Below are 13980 nucleotides of genomic sequence, written 5' to 3'. Positions count from 1 at the left end.
CAAATTGGAAGCTCCGAGACTCGAATTCATACCAGCGTTGATCCAAAGAATTTTTCGCATGACCTAAAATCCACATCCCATGACTTTACTGCAACATAGTGACCGTCTATCAACCACGGGCCACCAAGAATGACTTTCTCACGATCCGCAGCAATATCAAATTTAACCAAAAAATATCCAAACCCCACATTCAACAAATCAAACCCTCCTTTGATGCGCCATACTATCCGAAACTTATGCATGAGAGCCGTGTAGTCATAATACTTATCCAGCACCTTGATCACGATAGCTTCCTTATAAGGTTCAGTTAGACAGCTCTTTGCCTCCTTGGTAAAACTGACACTTGGTGGACGAGAATCACCCTGCTTACCTGTCATCGTCGCGATACCATCCTCAGATAAAGACCCTACTAATGCAAAGGCCTTGGACTTTTATGCACCAATGACTTTATCTCTAAAAGAGACATTGGATGGCTTTTTTAATCCCTCTCGAGTAGAACCCTCAATAACACCGGATACATACCCACTCACACTCTCCCCCTTATCTCTTCTGATGGCATGACCATCTTCCTTACCATATTTCACCCTCAACCGCTCGTCCCCGCTCTCTCATTCTCTCATTTTCCTTGAGTAATATAATCTTAATAATATAATCTTAATAATATAATATGTTAAATAATTTTTCTAAACAATAAAAATATTTAAAAAATCTTTAATTTAATTTTTATAAGAAAAAAAATTAAAAATCATTAATATTTTTTAATTTTTACATAATAAATTCAATCAATATATATAAAAAAATAACAAAACATAAAGGAAAAAAATTAAACGTCCCTCGTAATTATGCGCAAAAAGCAATGAGATCCTAACAAAAAAATGTCAATTCTAATTGACACTTAATTGATAAATTAATAGTTTAATGTGTACGTAGACATGTTCTATCAAGGGTTAAATACTTTTTTCATCTCTAAAGTCTTGGGTCAAAATCAAAATTATTTCTGACTTTTTTGTTATTAAAATCATCCTCAACATTACAAAACGTTATAAAATCATCCTTTTGTCTATAAACAATATTTTTTAGACAATTTTACCCTTAAAAAAACATAAACATGTAACCAAAGACAAATTCCTCTTTTCTTCCTTTCTCATTAACAACAACCACCTTTCATCTTCTACTTCTCATAACAACCTTTCTTCTCATATCTTCTTTCTTCTTCATCTTCTTCTTCTTCTCATTCACAACAACAACCTTTCGTCTTCTTCATCATCTTCTTCAACTAGCACCCCAACTACTATCTCCAACCCTTTCTTTTTCACCTGAACATTCTCTCTTCTTTTATACTTAAAAAACTCACTACCTTCCAATACAGGTGCACCAACAGCAATAACCACAAAATAAATTACCAAAAATTTCAGATCAAACAATTCAATAATCATCAATTATGATTTTAGATCCAAAATCAACAACAATAAAAATTAGAGAATTGCAAATTAGTAAATGAAGTAGCAAGACAAATTCAGCAACAATAGAACCATCTTTAACAACTAAAAACTTCATGCTAAAATTAAAAAATAAACCAGAAAATTTTTAAATAATCAATGACATAAATTTAGTCACGGAAGAGGAAAATAGCTAACTACATGAATAGATCTGGAACAAGGTGAGTTTCAGGAAGCAGAACAGAAAAATAGAGCAAAGAAGCAGAACAGAGGCGTAACACTGCGGAAGGCAGAACGGAGGCGCGACGCTGCGGAAGAGAAAGAACGCAGGCCGACGCTGTGAGAGAAAGAGCGCGACAGAGAAGGAGCCGGCGCCGAAAGGAGAGCCAAAACGGGATTGAGTCGGCACCGAAAGAGAATGCCAGCAATGGGTTCCTCTCTTGCCAGTGATGCCTTCTTCCTCTTCTTCTCTTCTTTTCCCTCTTCGTCTCCACCTCCCTTTGTTCTTTTCTTCATTTTCTTGCTCTCCCTTCTCTCTGTGGTTGTTGAAAGAAAAAGAAGAAATGAGGGTTAAAGGATGGAATTAAGATAAAGGGTATTTTTGTCCAAAAATTAGGAAAATGATGGTTTTATAATGATTTGTAACGTTGAGGACGATTTTAATAAAAAAAAAGTTGTGAACGATTTTGATTTTGACCCAAGACTTTAGAGACGAAAAAAGTACTTAACCCTTCTATTAACTTAGAAAAAAATATTAACAGAATCTCATTGTTGTCTTTCTTATCTAATTGAGAGATATTGAAATAATGTAAAACAACGGTTAACTTGTTTGTGTATTAATTTATAAAAATGCCTCAACGGCATTATTTTTTGTCGTTACTTTTAGTCATAAATCTAATTTCTTTAATCTAATAATGTAATTGTTCTTGTGTGGATGAACTTTTGAGGTATAGCTTGTCTTTTGCACTATTGTAATACGTCTTTTTTTTAATGGAGTGAGAATAACTCGAACGTCAAAGAACATAGTGGGTACCAATTTGTAAAAGACACTCCAACACTTAAGTTAGTAAGTGTTTAAGAGGTATAAGAATTTTATGATTAGCCTTTTATAGGCGTAGAGTTAATGAATAGAGTTGATGTTATGGCAGAATAATTGTTATTAAGATCGTCCGTTACAAACTTAGAATGAAGGCAAATAAAGTCGAGTTATGATTCATAATGTACAATAATAAAGATCGAGTTATAAGGTGATGAATCAATAACAATATATTTTTAACCCACACTTTTAAATATTGCTAGTTAAATATTGACAAAAATTTTTTTATTAATTCTCTAATATTCTCCTTAATTTATAATATGTGATAAATGAAGTACAAATAACGTTTTCCATTAAAAAAAATCCTCTATCACTATTTGCTTTTACAAAATAAGATATAAAAAAGATGATTATTATAATGTCTAAAAAATAATTTTAATTTATCAAAAAAGATTAAGATTCAATATTTAATTTAATAAATATAAAAATAAATAATTTTAAAATTATTTGAAGTTTGCTATGATAAATAAATTAAAAAAATTACACACAAAATTATAAATACCATAGAATTAACTATAAGAAAATAGTGAAAAACTAAAAAGTTTCAAATCAAGACGGTTGATAATGACATGAACTCAACTAGAAATAAGAGGCGGACGAAACGTTTATTCTTTTTTGGTGAAAAGGGCTGAAGGAGAGAATCCGTATCTAAAACAAACGTTGAAAGAATTCGGGCTTTTGATAGTCAAGCAGTGTCGAGTGTCGAGAACTCTCTGGTCTTCCCTCTCATATTCATTCTTCTTCTCGACTTCTCTTGCTCTATCTCAACTTCATCATGAGTTCCTTCCACCACCTTCTGCCTTTCCCAAAAGAAGGAAAATATCTTCCTCGTCCTCATGCCAAGCAAATTGTTGTGCAATATATATATACACCCCGCCTCCATCCATCCAGGTCAGTACAATAGGACCCTAACATACGTGCGTAAAGCATCATCTAAACCTGCAGTCATAAGCAAATTAAACCTGTTTTATTTAAATTATTCACTTATTACTTCTGATTTGTCGAAATGGCTACCGCTACTGAGAAAGCCATTGGCATAGATCTAGGCACCACTTACAGCTGCGTGGCCGTGTGGCAGAACGACCGCGTAGAGATCATCGCCAACGACCAAGGCAACCGAACCACTCCTTCCTACGTTGCCTTCACGGACACCGAGCGCCTCATCGGAGATGCTGCCAAGAACCAGGTGGCAATGAACCCGCAGAACACGGTGTTCGACGCCAAGCGCCTCATCGGTCGTAGATTCTCCGACCCTTCCGTCCAGAGCGACATGAGGCACTGGCCCTTCAAGGTGGTCTCCGGCCCCCAAGACAAGCCCATGATCGTCGTCAACTACAAAGGCGAGCAGAAGCAGTTCGCACCCGAGGAGATTTCCTCCATGGTGCTCACCAAGATGAAGGAGATCGCCGAGGCCTACCTGGGAAAAACCATCAAGAACGCCGTCGTTACCGTCCCCGCCTACTTCAACGACTCTCAGAGGCAGGCCACCAAGGACGCCGGCGCCATTGCAGGCCTCAACGTCATGAGAATTATCAACGAGCCAACCGCCGCTGCTATTGCCTACGGCTTAGACAAGAAGGCCTCCAAAACTGGCGAGAAGAACGTCCTCATCTTCGACCTCGGGGGTGGCACCTTTGACGTGTCTCTCCTGACTATCGAGGAGGGCATCTTTGAGGTGAAGGCCACTGCCGGAGACACCCACTTGGGGGGCGAGGATTTCGACAACAGGCTGGTGAATCACTTCGCGGCGGAGTTCAAGAGGAAGCACAAGAAGGACATGAGCAGCAACGCGAGAGCGCTACGGAGACTGAGGACAGCGTGTGAGAGGGCCAAGAGGACACTCTCCTCCACCGCACAGACGACCATCGAGATCGACTCGCTCTTTGAAGGTATTGACTTCTACGCGACCATCACTCGGGCCAGGTTCGAGGAACTCAACATGGACCTGTTCAGGAAGTGCATGGAGCCGGTTGAGAAGTGTCTCCGCGATGCCAAGGTTGATAAGGCTCAGATTCACGACATTGTCCTTGTTGGCGGCTCCACCAGAATCCCCAAGGTCCAGCAGCTTCTGCAGGACTTCTTCAATGGCAAGGAGCTCTGCAAGAGCATCAACCCCGACGAGGCCGTGGCTTACGGGGCTGCTGTTCAAGCTGCCATCCTGAGCGGCGAAGGCGACCAGAAAGTCCAAGACTTGCTTCTTCTCGACGTCACGCCCCTCAGCCTGGGCATTGAAACCGCCGGTGGGGTGATGACGGTCTTGATTCCCAGGAATACCACCATACCCACCAAGAAAGAGCAGGTGTTTTCCACCTACTCGGACAACCAGACCAGCGTGCTGATTCAGGTGTACGAGGGTGAGAGGGCAAGAACCAAGGACAACAACCTTTTGGGAACATTTGAGCTCAAGGGGATTCCGCCGGCGCCGAGAGGGGTGCCTCAGATCAACGTGTGCTTCGACATCGATGCCAACGGTATCTTGAACGTGTCTGCGGAGGACAAGACGGCGGGGGTGAAGAACAAGATCACCATCAGCAACGACAAAGGAAGGCTGAGCAAAGAGGAGATTGAAAGAATGGTGCAGGAGGCAGAGAAGTACAAAGCAGAGGATGAACAGGTCAAGAAGAAAGTGGACGCCAAGAACTCACTGGAGAATTATGCTTACAGCATGAGGAACACCATCAAGGATGACAATGTTGGTGCCAAACTTGATCCTTCTGACAAGCAGAGGATCGAGAAGGCCATTGATGACACCATCCAATGGTTGGACGGGAACCAGTTGGCGGAAGTAGATGAGTTTGAGGACAAGCTCAAGGAGCTTGAGGCTTTATGCAACCCTGTCATTTCCAAGATGTATCAAGGTGGTGGTACTGCTGCTCCATCCTCTGCCGATGCTGCCCATGACAACTCCGCTGGTGGACCTAAGATTGAAGAGGTTGATTGAGCGAGCTTCAACCTTCAATTTTTATAAGCCTTCTTTTATCGCGCTAGACACTGCCCTTTGTCTTTTTTTTTTTCTCCGGTGTGCGCTGAATGTAAACTATGAATGAATAATGGTGAGGTACGGTAGTATCCTAATAGAGAAAGTCATATTCAAGTGTTGTTTTCTTTTTTTCTAAATAAGCACATGATTTTTCTTACAACAATATAGTGACAGAGACAAGTGCGAATAAATCAATAATTGGCATTTGCGGGGAATTAAAAGGCAAAACACTGCAGGAAGTTGTCTGCAGAATGAGGCAGATATTGTATGAATCAAGCCTCACAATATTATACATTGATTGGATCAGAGCACAATATATATGCAGCCGCTAATATGATTGTATATTTTTGTTGATGAAAAAACAGAGATGGACAATAAGGGTGCCAAACTTTGCAATAACAAATTCAAATGTAGGAACAGCAGGATATTAACTTACTTTCGTGGTGCTCCCCACTTAATTATTAGTTTGGTGTAGCCATGATTTTGCACACAAAAATAAATAAGCTCAAAAGATTTGTCTGGAATACTTTCGTGTCCATGCAACCATGCATATATATATGTGTGTGTGCGCGCATGTTTTTTTATTTCTTGGCAAAGGAATAAGGATTCGGTCGCCCTCTCTAAGACAAGGCTATCAACGACCTTTTCCAAAAATAATTATGATTTGACACCCTCGTTTTTTTATCTGAAGTTGCAAAAGTTTAATTTTTTTTAACCCAATCCTAGTTCTCACTCTCCCAAATTGCAGAGAGAACAACCTACAAGCTTCTCCTCAAGCAATCTTCTAATAAAAAAAACTCGTGCATGGTAAAGAAGTCACTGGTCCCCATTTTCTTCTCCATCTTCCACTCCCTAACCCTTTGTGCTCCTAATTCCAAAGACAATTAAATTCATTCCATCCGTCTAGTGTTGTGTTCTATACCATTCAATTTTGGAACCATATTGTTCTTTCAATTTGGAACTTTATTGTTCACCTCCGCCCTTTCACATTGGCCCAGTCAAGTCAATATCAACACGTGTTAGGTGCGGTGGCCCCAATTGTTTTTTCCTTCTTCACGCCCTCTTAGCCTCTAGTTTTTTTTTTTTTTTAATTTTCTGTGGTACAGATTGGTGGTAATGTAGTGTTATAATTTTGCTAAAATACACAAATGAATATGATCTCAATTTTTATTTGGGTGTGGAATATACAGTGATGCGTCAACGAATATACCTAAAATAACAGTTTTAGTGGATAACAAACAGATAAACATACTAACGTAATAAGGGCAAAATATTGATCCTTGGTTAACGGTGAACCAGTATTTTGTTGGTGAAGCACGTGATCAACATAAAATTGGAACAGGAGCGAGAGTTCAACTCTGTTTGTCTGAGTCGTCGCTCTAACGACAATGCAAGATTCCACGTCATGCCACAATAGCCTCTGACCCAATGGATAAGAGCTCGAATCGCCTACATTGACCTCTCACGTTTCTTTTCTATTTATACCTTCCGCTTCCAGATCCCATTTTGGATTTGTAGCGCCTTTCATTTTATCTAATATCACCTTCGAGTTCTCAACGAGGAAACCCACTATTTTAGGATTTAATCTCAATTCTCAAGTCTCAAAATTCCCGTGTCTTAAGGATTTCTGATTGATTATGGCTGTTGCTGGGGTTATTGGTGGTAATTCATGGTCATGGATGCAATTAGGATGTCAAGAAAGAAAACAGAAAAGACTTGAGATTTGTTGCTCCTCTTCTTCTTCTTCTTTGACGGATTGTTATAAGACCTTAAGAGTCCAACCCGGTGCGTCTCAATCCGAGGTTAAGAAGGCTTTTAGACAGCTTGCACTGCAGGTTTCATCCCCGGTCTCCTTAATTAATTAATATTTAAAACATTTGATAATTCTTAATTAATTAATATATTTGGTCTTTTGTTGTGTTTCAGTACCATCCAGATGTATGCAGAGGGAGCAAATGCGGGGTGCAGTTTCACCAAATCAACCAGGCTTATGATGTGAGTTATCTTGCTGAGCTTATTGCTTTTGTAATGCATGAATTTAATATTGATAATGCTTATGACGGTGATGCTAAGTCAAAATATGACCTCTTTGGTATGATTGATTTGAATAAAAATGCTGAGATTGGAATTGCTAATTGCCATAACTTTCGTGGGCCACATAGGTTGTAGCAGAATTTCGGATCTAATTGGGGTTTCCATGTGACTTATGTGGAATGCAGGTTGTAATGTCCAATTTGAGAGGAGAATCCAATGAAATGGAAATGGAAATGCACGAAGCATGCGAAGATGATGCAGGCATCGATGAAGCAATGAGGGGAATGAATGATCCAGATTGGGACCTGTGGGAAGAGTGGATGGGATGGGAAGGAGCAGGAATTCGTGATTATTCATCTCACATTAATCCTTACATTTGAAATTGCTTTGTAATTCCTCTCTCTCTTTTTTTTTTAAAGTTTAATTTCAATTATGTATTTAGTTAAATGCTAAGGCCCTTCTTCCGCCTTCAAAAGTGGTTGGGGTTTGTGTAGATAAGAGAGTGTAGAGCTCAAATGGGTTAAAGGTAGTCTTGACCTCTGCATAATTTAAGCCTATGTTAACAAAACCAATCAAACTTGAAAAAGAATAAAAACTTAAAAAGCTTCGTCACCCAATTGCAGTTTGATCATACTGCGTGTGATCTATATTATTATCTTTTTGTAAATAAATTCAACAAGATTAAGCAATTGCCTCCTTGCCATTAATTTTAGGCGATTCTTGTGATACTTCATTCAGCAATGTCTGTATTTCAATTCAACTTCGAATGTTGCTAAGAAAAGCCAGTTACTGAAATGGAGCTAGAGCTAAACGTTGTGTATGAAATAATAATTATGTTTTTTATTTTTAAACTTTCATATTCAGCGAGAAGAAAGAAAGGCTAAGAACCACTGGCCAACCCAAAGTCAACCTCATGCTCGGGTGCTCAAGAAATTAAAAAAAATAATTAGTTTGATGGTTTGGTACTAGATGGCGTTTCACAGTTAAAGACTCTCAGGTATGAGTCTTCAACATCATCACCTCCCTCTCCTCTTCCCATAAGTTTTGGGCCCGGCAACCTGAGATACTCCTTTGCTGCATCTTCGACTCCTTCACCACCCTTCTCACCACCATTTTCCATTCATAATTCAGCCGAGAACATAAGGCATCAGTATTTTCATTGGATTGCCAGCATCCTCAAGTATTGGAATGCAAGAGCATACGCTTCAAGGACTTGTAATTAGTCCTCTTCTCTTTTCATACACATTACTTTCATGCAAGTACATTTCGCATTAGCAATAGTTATAGACTTATAGCAACATAAAATTTGATTGTGCATGCCAATAAAAGAATACAAGCATATACTGAAGATGAAGATATCACTCACCACATCTTCTTCCTCTAAATAAGAGCAGGTTGGAATGGTTTTTACAAAAATGCTCTTTGTTTCATTCATGATTCCTGAGAGCTGAGGCATTTTAGCTGTAGCCCCTTAAATACCTATCATTGCTTGAACATATGTACTGATTACTGAATGAATCCATGGTCATTTGACGTTTTAGCACTTCCTTGTGTTCAAAGTTGTGGTTAAACATCACATGAAGTTCAAAATTCAGTTCTGTTTCTTAGTGGAAGATCTCCATGGACCATGGGGATCAACCCGATAATATCGGTTTCACTTACCACTCACTATATGGACATGCTGATATCCTTTTACTGTTGGATTTCAAAAGGCTGATTTCTGCGGAACTGCACATAGATAATTAAATGTTTTTATTAATTAAGAAGACCATGCTTTTTACACATATTACATACATATATTTAGATTATTCGTCCCCCTTTGCTCGGTCCTAACCTTCCCTCTGATAGTAAAAATAGCACTTACGTTCCATTTACACCCGTGAAATGCAATGAAGGGATACAAATAAATCGCGTTGAACTCTTTCAAAGTGAAGATAACCAGAGCCATGACATTTTAGTTTTGTTTTTGTGGGGGCAAAGGTTAACAAATTTTGATTCATCAATGCAGAAAAGGAAACCATATAATAATTACTTTCTCGTTTCCCAGCTTCTTTCCTCCAAAGAACAAACGAAAAAACAAGCACAGTATGTGCCAATAATAGCGAGTCACAGGTTTTATTTTAAAACAAGGAAAAAAATGAAAAGGATATGCTAAAATTTTGACCGTTGGTAGAGAGAGAGTACTAATATGTTTGAGAATTGTTTAATTAAGAAATGTCAAGTGGCAAGTGGGTGCAGGCGTGCAGCAACGGTTGGAATACTAATCCTTATTATTATAGTCTATAGTCTATAGAGAGTGCCAAGTATGAAGGGTGAAGGCATGATGAGGTGGGTGTTGGTGTTGGTGTTGGTGTTGACCCTCTCCCTTTGTGGTGTGCCTGTCAGCGCCACAGACCATATTGTGGGAGCCAACCGTGGGTGGAACCCTGGCATTAACTACACTCTTTGGTCCAATAACCAAACTTTCTTCGTGGGCGACCTCATCTGTTAGTATTCACTACTCTCTCTTCATCCTCCTCCTTTTTTTTCTTGACTCTTGTTTATTGTATGCATATGGTTTTGACAGCATTTAGGTACCAGAAAACGCAGTACAATGTGTTTGAGGTGAACCAGACTGGCTACGACAACTGCACCACACAAGGGGCCATTGGCAACTGGAGTAGCGGCAAAGACTTCATAACCCTCAAAAAGGCCCAAAGGTACTACTTCATCTGCGGCAATGGTCAATGCTTTAACGGAATGAAGGTCTCCATACTTGTGCATCCCCTCCCTCCTCCTCCTCCAGCTCATCCTCCTCATGCCTCCGCCCATAAGTCTGCTGCTCCGCGCCTTCATCTTCCCGCTCTGCTCTCCTCCCTCTCTTCTTTTGTTTGGCTTGCTTGGAATCACATCTAGAGACTTTCTCTCGTTTTGTGTCAATTCACACACACCACTTGCTTTATTTATTTTTCATGTAACGTATACTTCCTTGATTTATGTTTGAAAGCTCTCGGATTTCAAATTGTTGAAAATGATATGCCCTACTAAACCCTGTTAATAAGAAAGATATGCAGAATCATTCTATCCCTTGGTGAGGGACAGAATTAGCTATCTATAGTGTGCATCAATGATGCTGTTTCAATAGTGACTCACTTTAGTCTCTGATTACGACCTCAGTGGTCCATAACCGCGTGGCCAATTCAATAGTGTTAGAATTGTTTGTTAACCATTGTTTTGTCCTACAAGTGGAACTTTTCATTGTCAATCTCATCAAGCCCTAATTGACCAAAAATAAATAGATAAGTAAGGGAGACTATGTTTATTGCTTGGCCTCAAATTTCATTGATCTTTTTAGTGTGCATAACTGGAACTAGAATGATTTAGTTGAACTTCAACTATGCTTTATATGTTGACGAGTAGGATTAATTTTCTCTTAACATAAAAGAAAGTAAGAAACAAGTGGTGTATGGTGTCATGTTAGGGGAGCCCTTTTAAGACAATTTGATCTCTTGAAAAAGAAACTGCAACTAACAAATAGCCTTCTGCCCTTACCTATTACAATGAAGAGCTAAGCTACCCAATGCTGCAACCGCACACTCACAATTGACAAGGATACATACAATTACAAACAGAGTTTATGCAACTTGTAGGCTCTAGCGAAAACACCAAAAATAACTTATCTGATAGATGATATACATACAACATGAATCATTCAGGTTCCATGAACATCGCTAAACACCTAAACCTATTCGACAGTGCCCTTCTGTTTTCTCCTTGATCTGCTATATAATCTGGAAGGTGGTGAAGGGGAGAACTCAAATGGAAGTGGCGGAAGATCCATCTCCCCTTTCAAAATCTTAACGATGTCCCCAATATCAGGGCGCAACTCTGGAATTCTTTGCAAGCAAGCAAGCGCCAAGTTGATACAAAGGCTTGCTTGGTCCTTGTTGTAATGTTCCTTCAATTTCTCGTCCACTAGTTCTAAAATGTTACCCGCTTGAGCAAGATGCCTACACCAGCTGATCAAATTAGCTTTCTCAAGCTTCATGGGAGATGCCAGAACATGTAGCGGCCTTCTTCCCGACACAATCACAAGAATCAAAACCCCAAAACTATATATATCGGCCTTCTCCATTAAGAAGCCGCAGCCGCCATACTCTGGAGCCACGTAGCACAGTGTCCCTCTCATGCTGGTTGTGCTGCTGAGCTCGCGGCTGAAAAGATCCCCACTCCACATGTCACTTCCGACAGAATGAGTGCTCTTCTTCTTCCATCCTCTTCTGAAGCTGAACTCCCCATTTTGATCATACTCATTCTGACCACCCTCCTCTCCCAAGTTCTTTCGTTTGCAAAGGTAAAATCTTCTGCCCAGATCAAAATGGGGCACTTTTAAGCCTTTCTTCCACCTGGCTTGAAGACTCTTGAGCTTGCTGCTCTTCTTGCTCAATTCAGCAATGTGCTCTTCTTTCCACCACTCTCGCATCTTCCGCGGGTTCTTCTTCTTTCTCTCAACGGTGCTTTCCATACCAAAGACCTGCTGTAGCTGGGGTCCGTTTGCATCACTGGCTTCATCCATTGGATCTGATCTTTCCAACTCAGCTTTGTCGGTAACGTTACTCTTTGCATCGACCCAATCTGCGTTGGATGGGCCGATCTGACTCCCTATCCATTCCGTGACATAGTCTCTGCTGCATAATTCACCGCTTCCATCCTGTTTCCACCACCAGTCCTTTCCCCATTGCTTCCCATTTGTCTTGTCATCGTCCGCGAAAGAAGCATGAACTCCTGTTAGGTCCTTGCTATGATCAAGGCTAGAAAACTCATCATCATAAGGAACAAACTTGGCACTCCAATCATCCCCTCCCAAATCAAAAGTAGAGCTTTCCTTGCCTTTAGTATTTACAGTGGTGATTTCAGCTTCGGCGGCAGCAAGATTGGGATTGTAATTAAAAGAATTCAAGTTGAGAGGTCTAACATTGAAGCAGGGCCTGCTAATGCTATTCTTGGAGGAAGAGGAGGCTTGCAAGGCCATAGCGAAATCAACTTCATCAACACTCTGAGTGTGAGTGTGAGTGGGAGTATGAGTGTCGGCAGTTAAGTTACCTGAAAGATCCTGGCTGAACAAGTCGACAGCAAGGTCAGGAGGGTCGAGCTTAATCCTGGAGAGGCCGAAGTCGGAGATCTTGGCACGGCAGTCTGCGTCGAGCAGGACATTGCTAGGCTTGACATCGCCGTGTATGACGGGCGGATCACATCCAAGGTGCAAGAACTCGAGAGCCCTGGCAACATCGAGGATAATGGAGAACCTTCTGTCCCAAGGCAAGGTGACATCTGCATCTGCATCTCCAAAGAGGGACTCCTGGAGGCTTCTGTTGGCATGTACTCATACACCAACACCCTCTTGTTCCTTTCCACACAGTAGCCCAGCAGGGTCACCAAGAAGGGTGACCTCAGCCCTCCCAGAACCTGCACCTCATTCTGGAACTCTCTCTCTGCCTGCACCGTCATGGAGTCCAACCGCTTTATGGCAATCAGTTTCCCGTCCCTCAGTATTCCCCTGAACACAGTGCCCGACCCACCCTTCCCTATCACGTTGCACCTGTCAAAGCCGTTGCTCGCTTGCTTCAGGTCTTTGTAGGAGAACCTCTGCAGCTTCAACGGAGCACTTGCGTCGAACGGGATGGTTTTTGCTCCTCTGTGCACCACAGACTGCCACAAATGGTAAAGGAAGTAAAGCACAGAGCACAGGATCACAGCACAAGCTGAAATGGTCAGTGCAAGGAACACGCCCTTGCTCTTTGCCCTGCTAACACTTGCTGGCAACGCTCTTGAAGGCATGGCGATGAATGATGAGGCAGATGAGCATTCTCGTGTTTTTTTATTTTTATTATTATTATTATTATTGTTCCTCTTTTGTTTTGTTTTCTTTTCTTTTCAATGGGTATCCAAAGTGGATCGCTTGCTTTACGATTAGATAATCATCACTCCTCTGGCCTCAGGTCTGCCTCGGGCCTCAGGGGACGAGACCAACTCTATTCTACTTGATTTGTGCTTTCTTTTCTAATTTTCTTTTTTGTATATTGATTAATATCTATGGCTGTGGAAACTGGAAAGTGAAGTGAGAGATAGAACAAAAGGGAGGAATGCATGGGACCCGACCTGAGGTACTTTTGACTAAAAAGATAGCTATGCATCCAAAGTCATACATTACTTACATCAGGACCAAGGTAGGAAACCACGCCCTAAACTAAATACAAATGAATTATAATGTTGCAACGGAATTACGTCATTTATTAATAAAATCAAAGTGTTTTTAAACTGTTCAAGATTATGTCTCGTGATTATTTATTTTAAATTAACATATCCTTTGCTTAAATCATGGGAGGTCTGCACAGTAAGGCATAGCATAAACAACAAATCATTTTGTCTTGCGCGCTATCACTAGACATGAG

At 40.6% G+C, this 13980-nt stretch overlaps 4 protein-coding genes across 4 annotated transcripts; 3 read left to right on the top strand and 1 right to left on the bottom strand.

Moving 5' to 3' along the window:
• The first annotated feature begins 3107 nt into the window (after window positions 1-3107).
• On the top strand, window positions 3108-5629 carry LOC112703814 (heat shock 70 kDa protein 5). Its single transcript, XM_025755433.3, has one exon. The coding sequence runs from the start codon at window positions 3542-3544 to the stop codon at window positions 5474-5476; it is 1935 nt and encodes a 644-aa protein (XP_025611218.1). The 5' UTR covers window positions 3108-3541; the 3' UTR covers window positions 5477-5629.
• Window positions 5630-6676: 1047 nt separating this feature from the next.
• On the top strand, window positions 6677-8166 carry LOC112703816 (chaperone protein dnaJ 8, chloroplastic). Its single transcript, XM_025755435.3, has 3 exons — window positions 6677-7350; window positions 7442-7510; window positions 7735-8166. The coding sequence occupies exons 1-3, from the start codon at window positions 7153-7155 to the stop codon at window positions 7927-7929; spliced, it is 462 nt and encodes a 153-aa protein (XP_025611220.1). The 5' UTR covers window positions 6677-7152; the 3' UTR covers window positions 7930-8166.
• Window positions 7791-13592, top strand: LOC112703815 (early nodulin-like protein 17). The gene is made up of 3 exons (XM_025755434.3): window positions 7791-7938; window positions 8414-10035; window positions 10116-13592. Exons 2-3 carry the CDS (start codon window positions 9855-9857, stop codon window positions 10442-10444), a joined length of 510 nt encoding a protein of 169 aa, XP_025611219.1. The 5' UTR covers window positions 7791-7938; window positions 8414-9854; the 3' UTR covers window positions 10445-13592.
• LOC112703813 (putative receptor-like protein kinase At1g80870) lies at window positions 10946-13366 on the bottom strand. Its single transcript, XM_025755432.3, is given in 2 exon segments — window positions 10946-12901; window positions 12904-13366. Coding segments are annotated over 2 exon segments (2091 nt in total). The 3' UTR covers window positions 10946-11273.
• Window positions 13593-13980: the final 388 nt, after the last annotated feature.

This window comes from Arachis hypogaea, chromosome 7 (assembly GCF_003086295.3).
Source record: "Arachis hypogaea cultivar Tifrunner chromosome 7, arahy.Tifrunner.gnm2.J5K5, whole genome shotgun sequence".
Lineage (NCBI taxonomy): Eukaryota > Viridiplantae > Streptophyta > Magnoliopsida > Fabales > Fabaceae > Arachis > Arachis hypogaea.
Note: the sequence above shows the minus strand (reverse complement) of the source record. Positions and strands in the feature narration are given on the sequence as shown.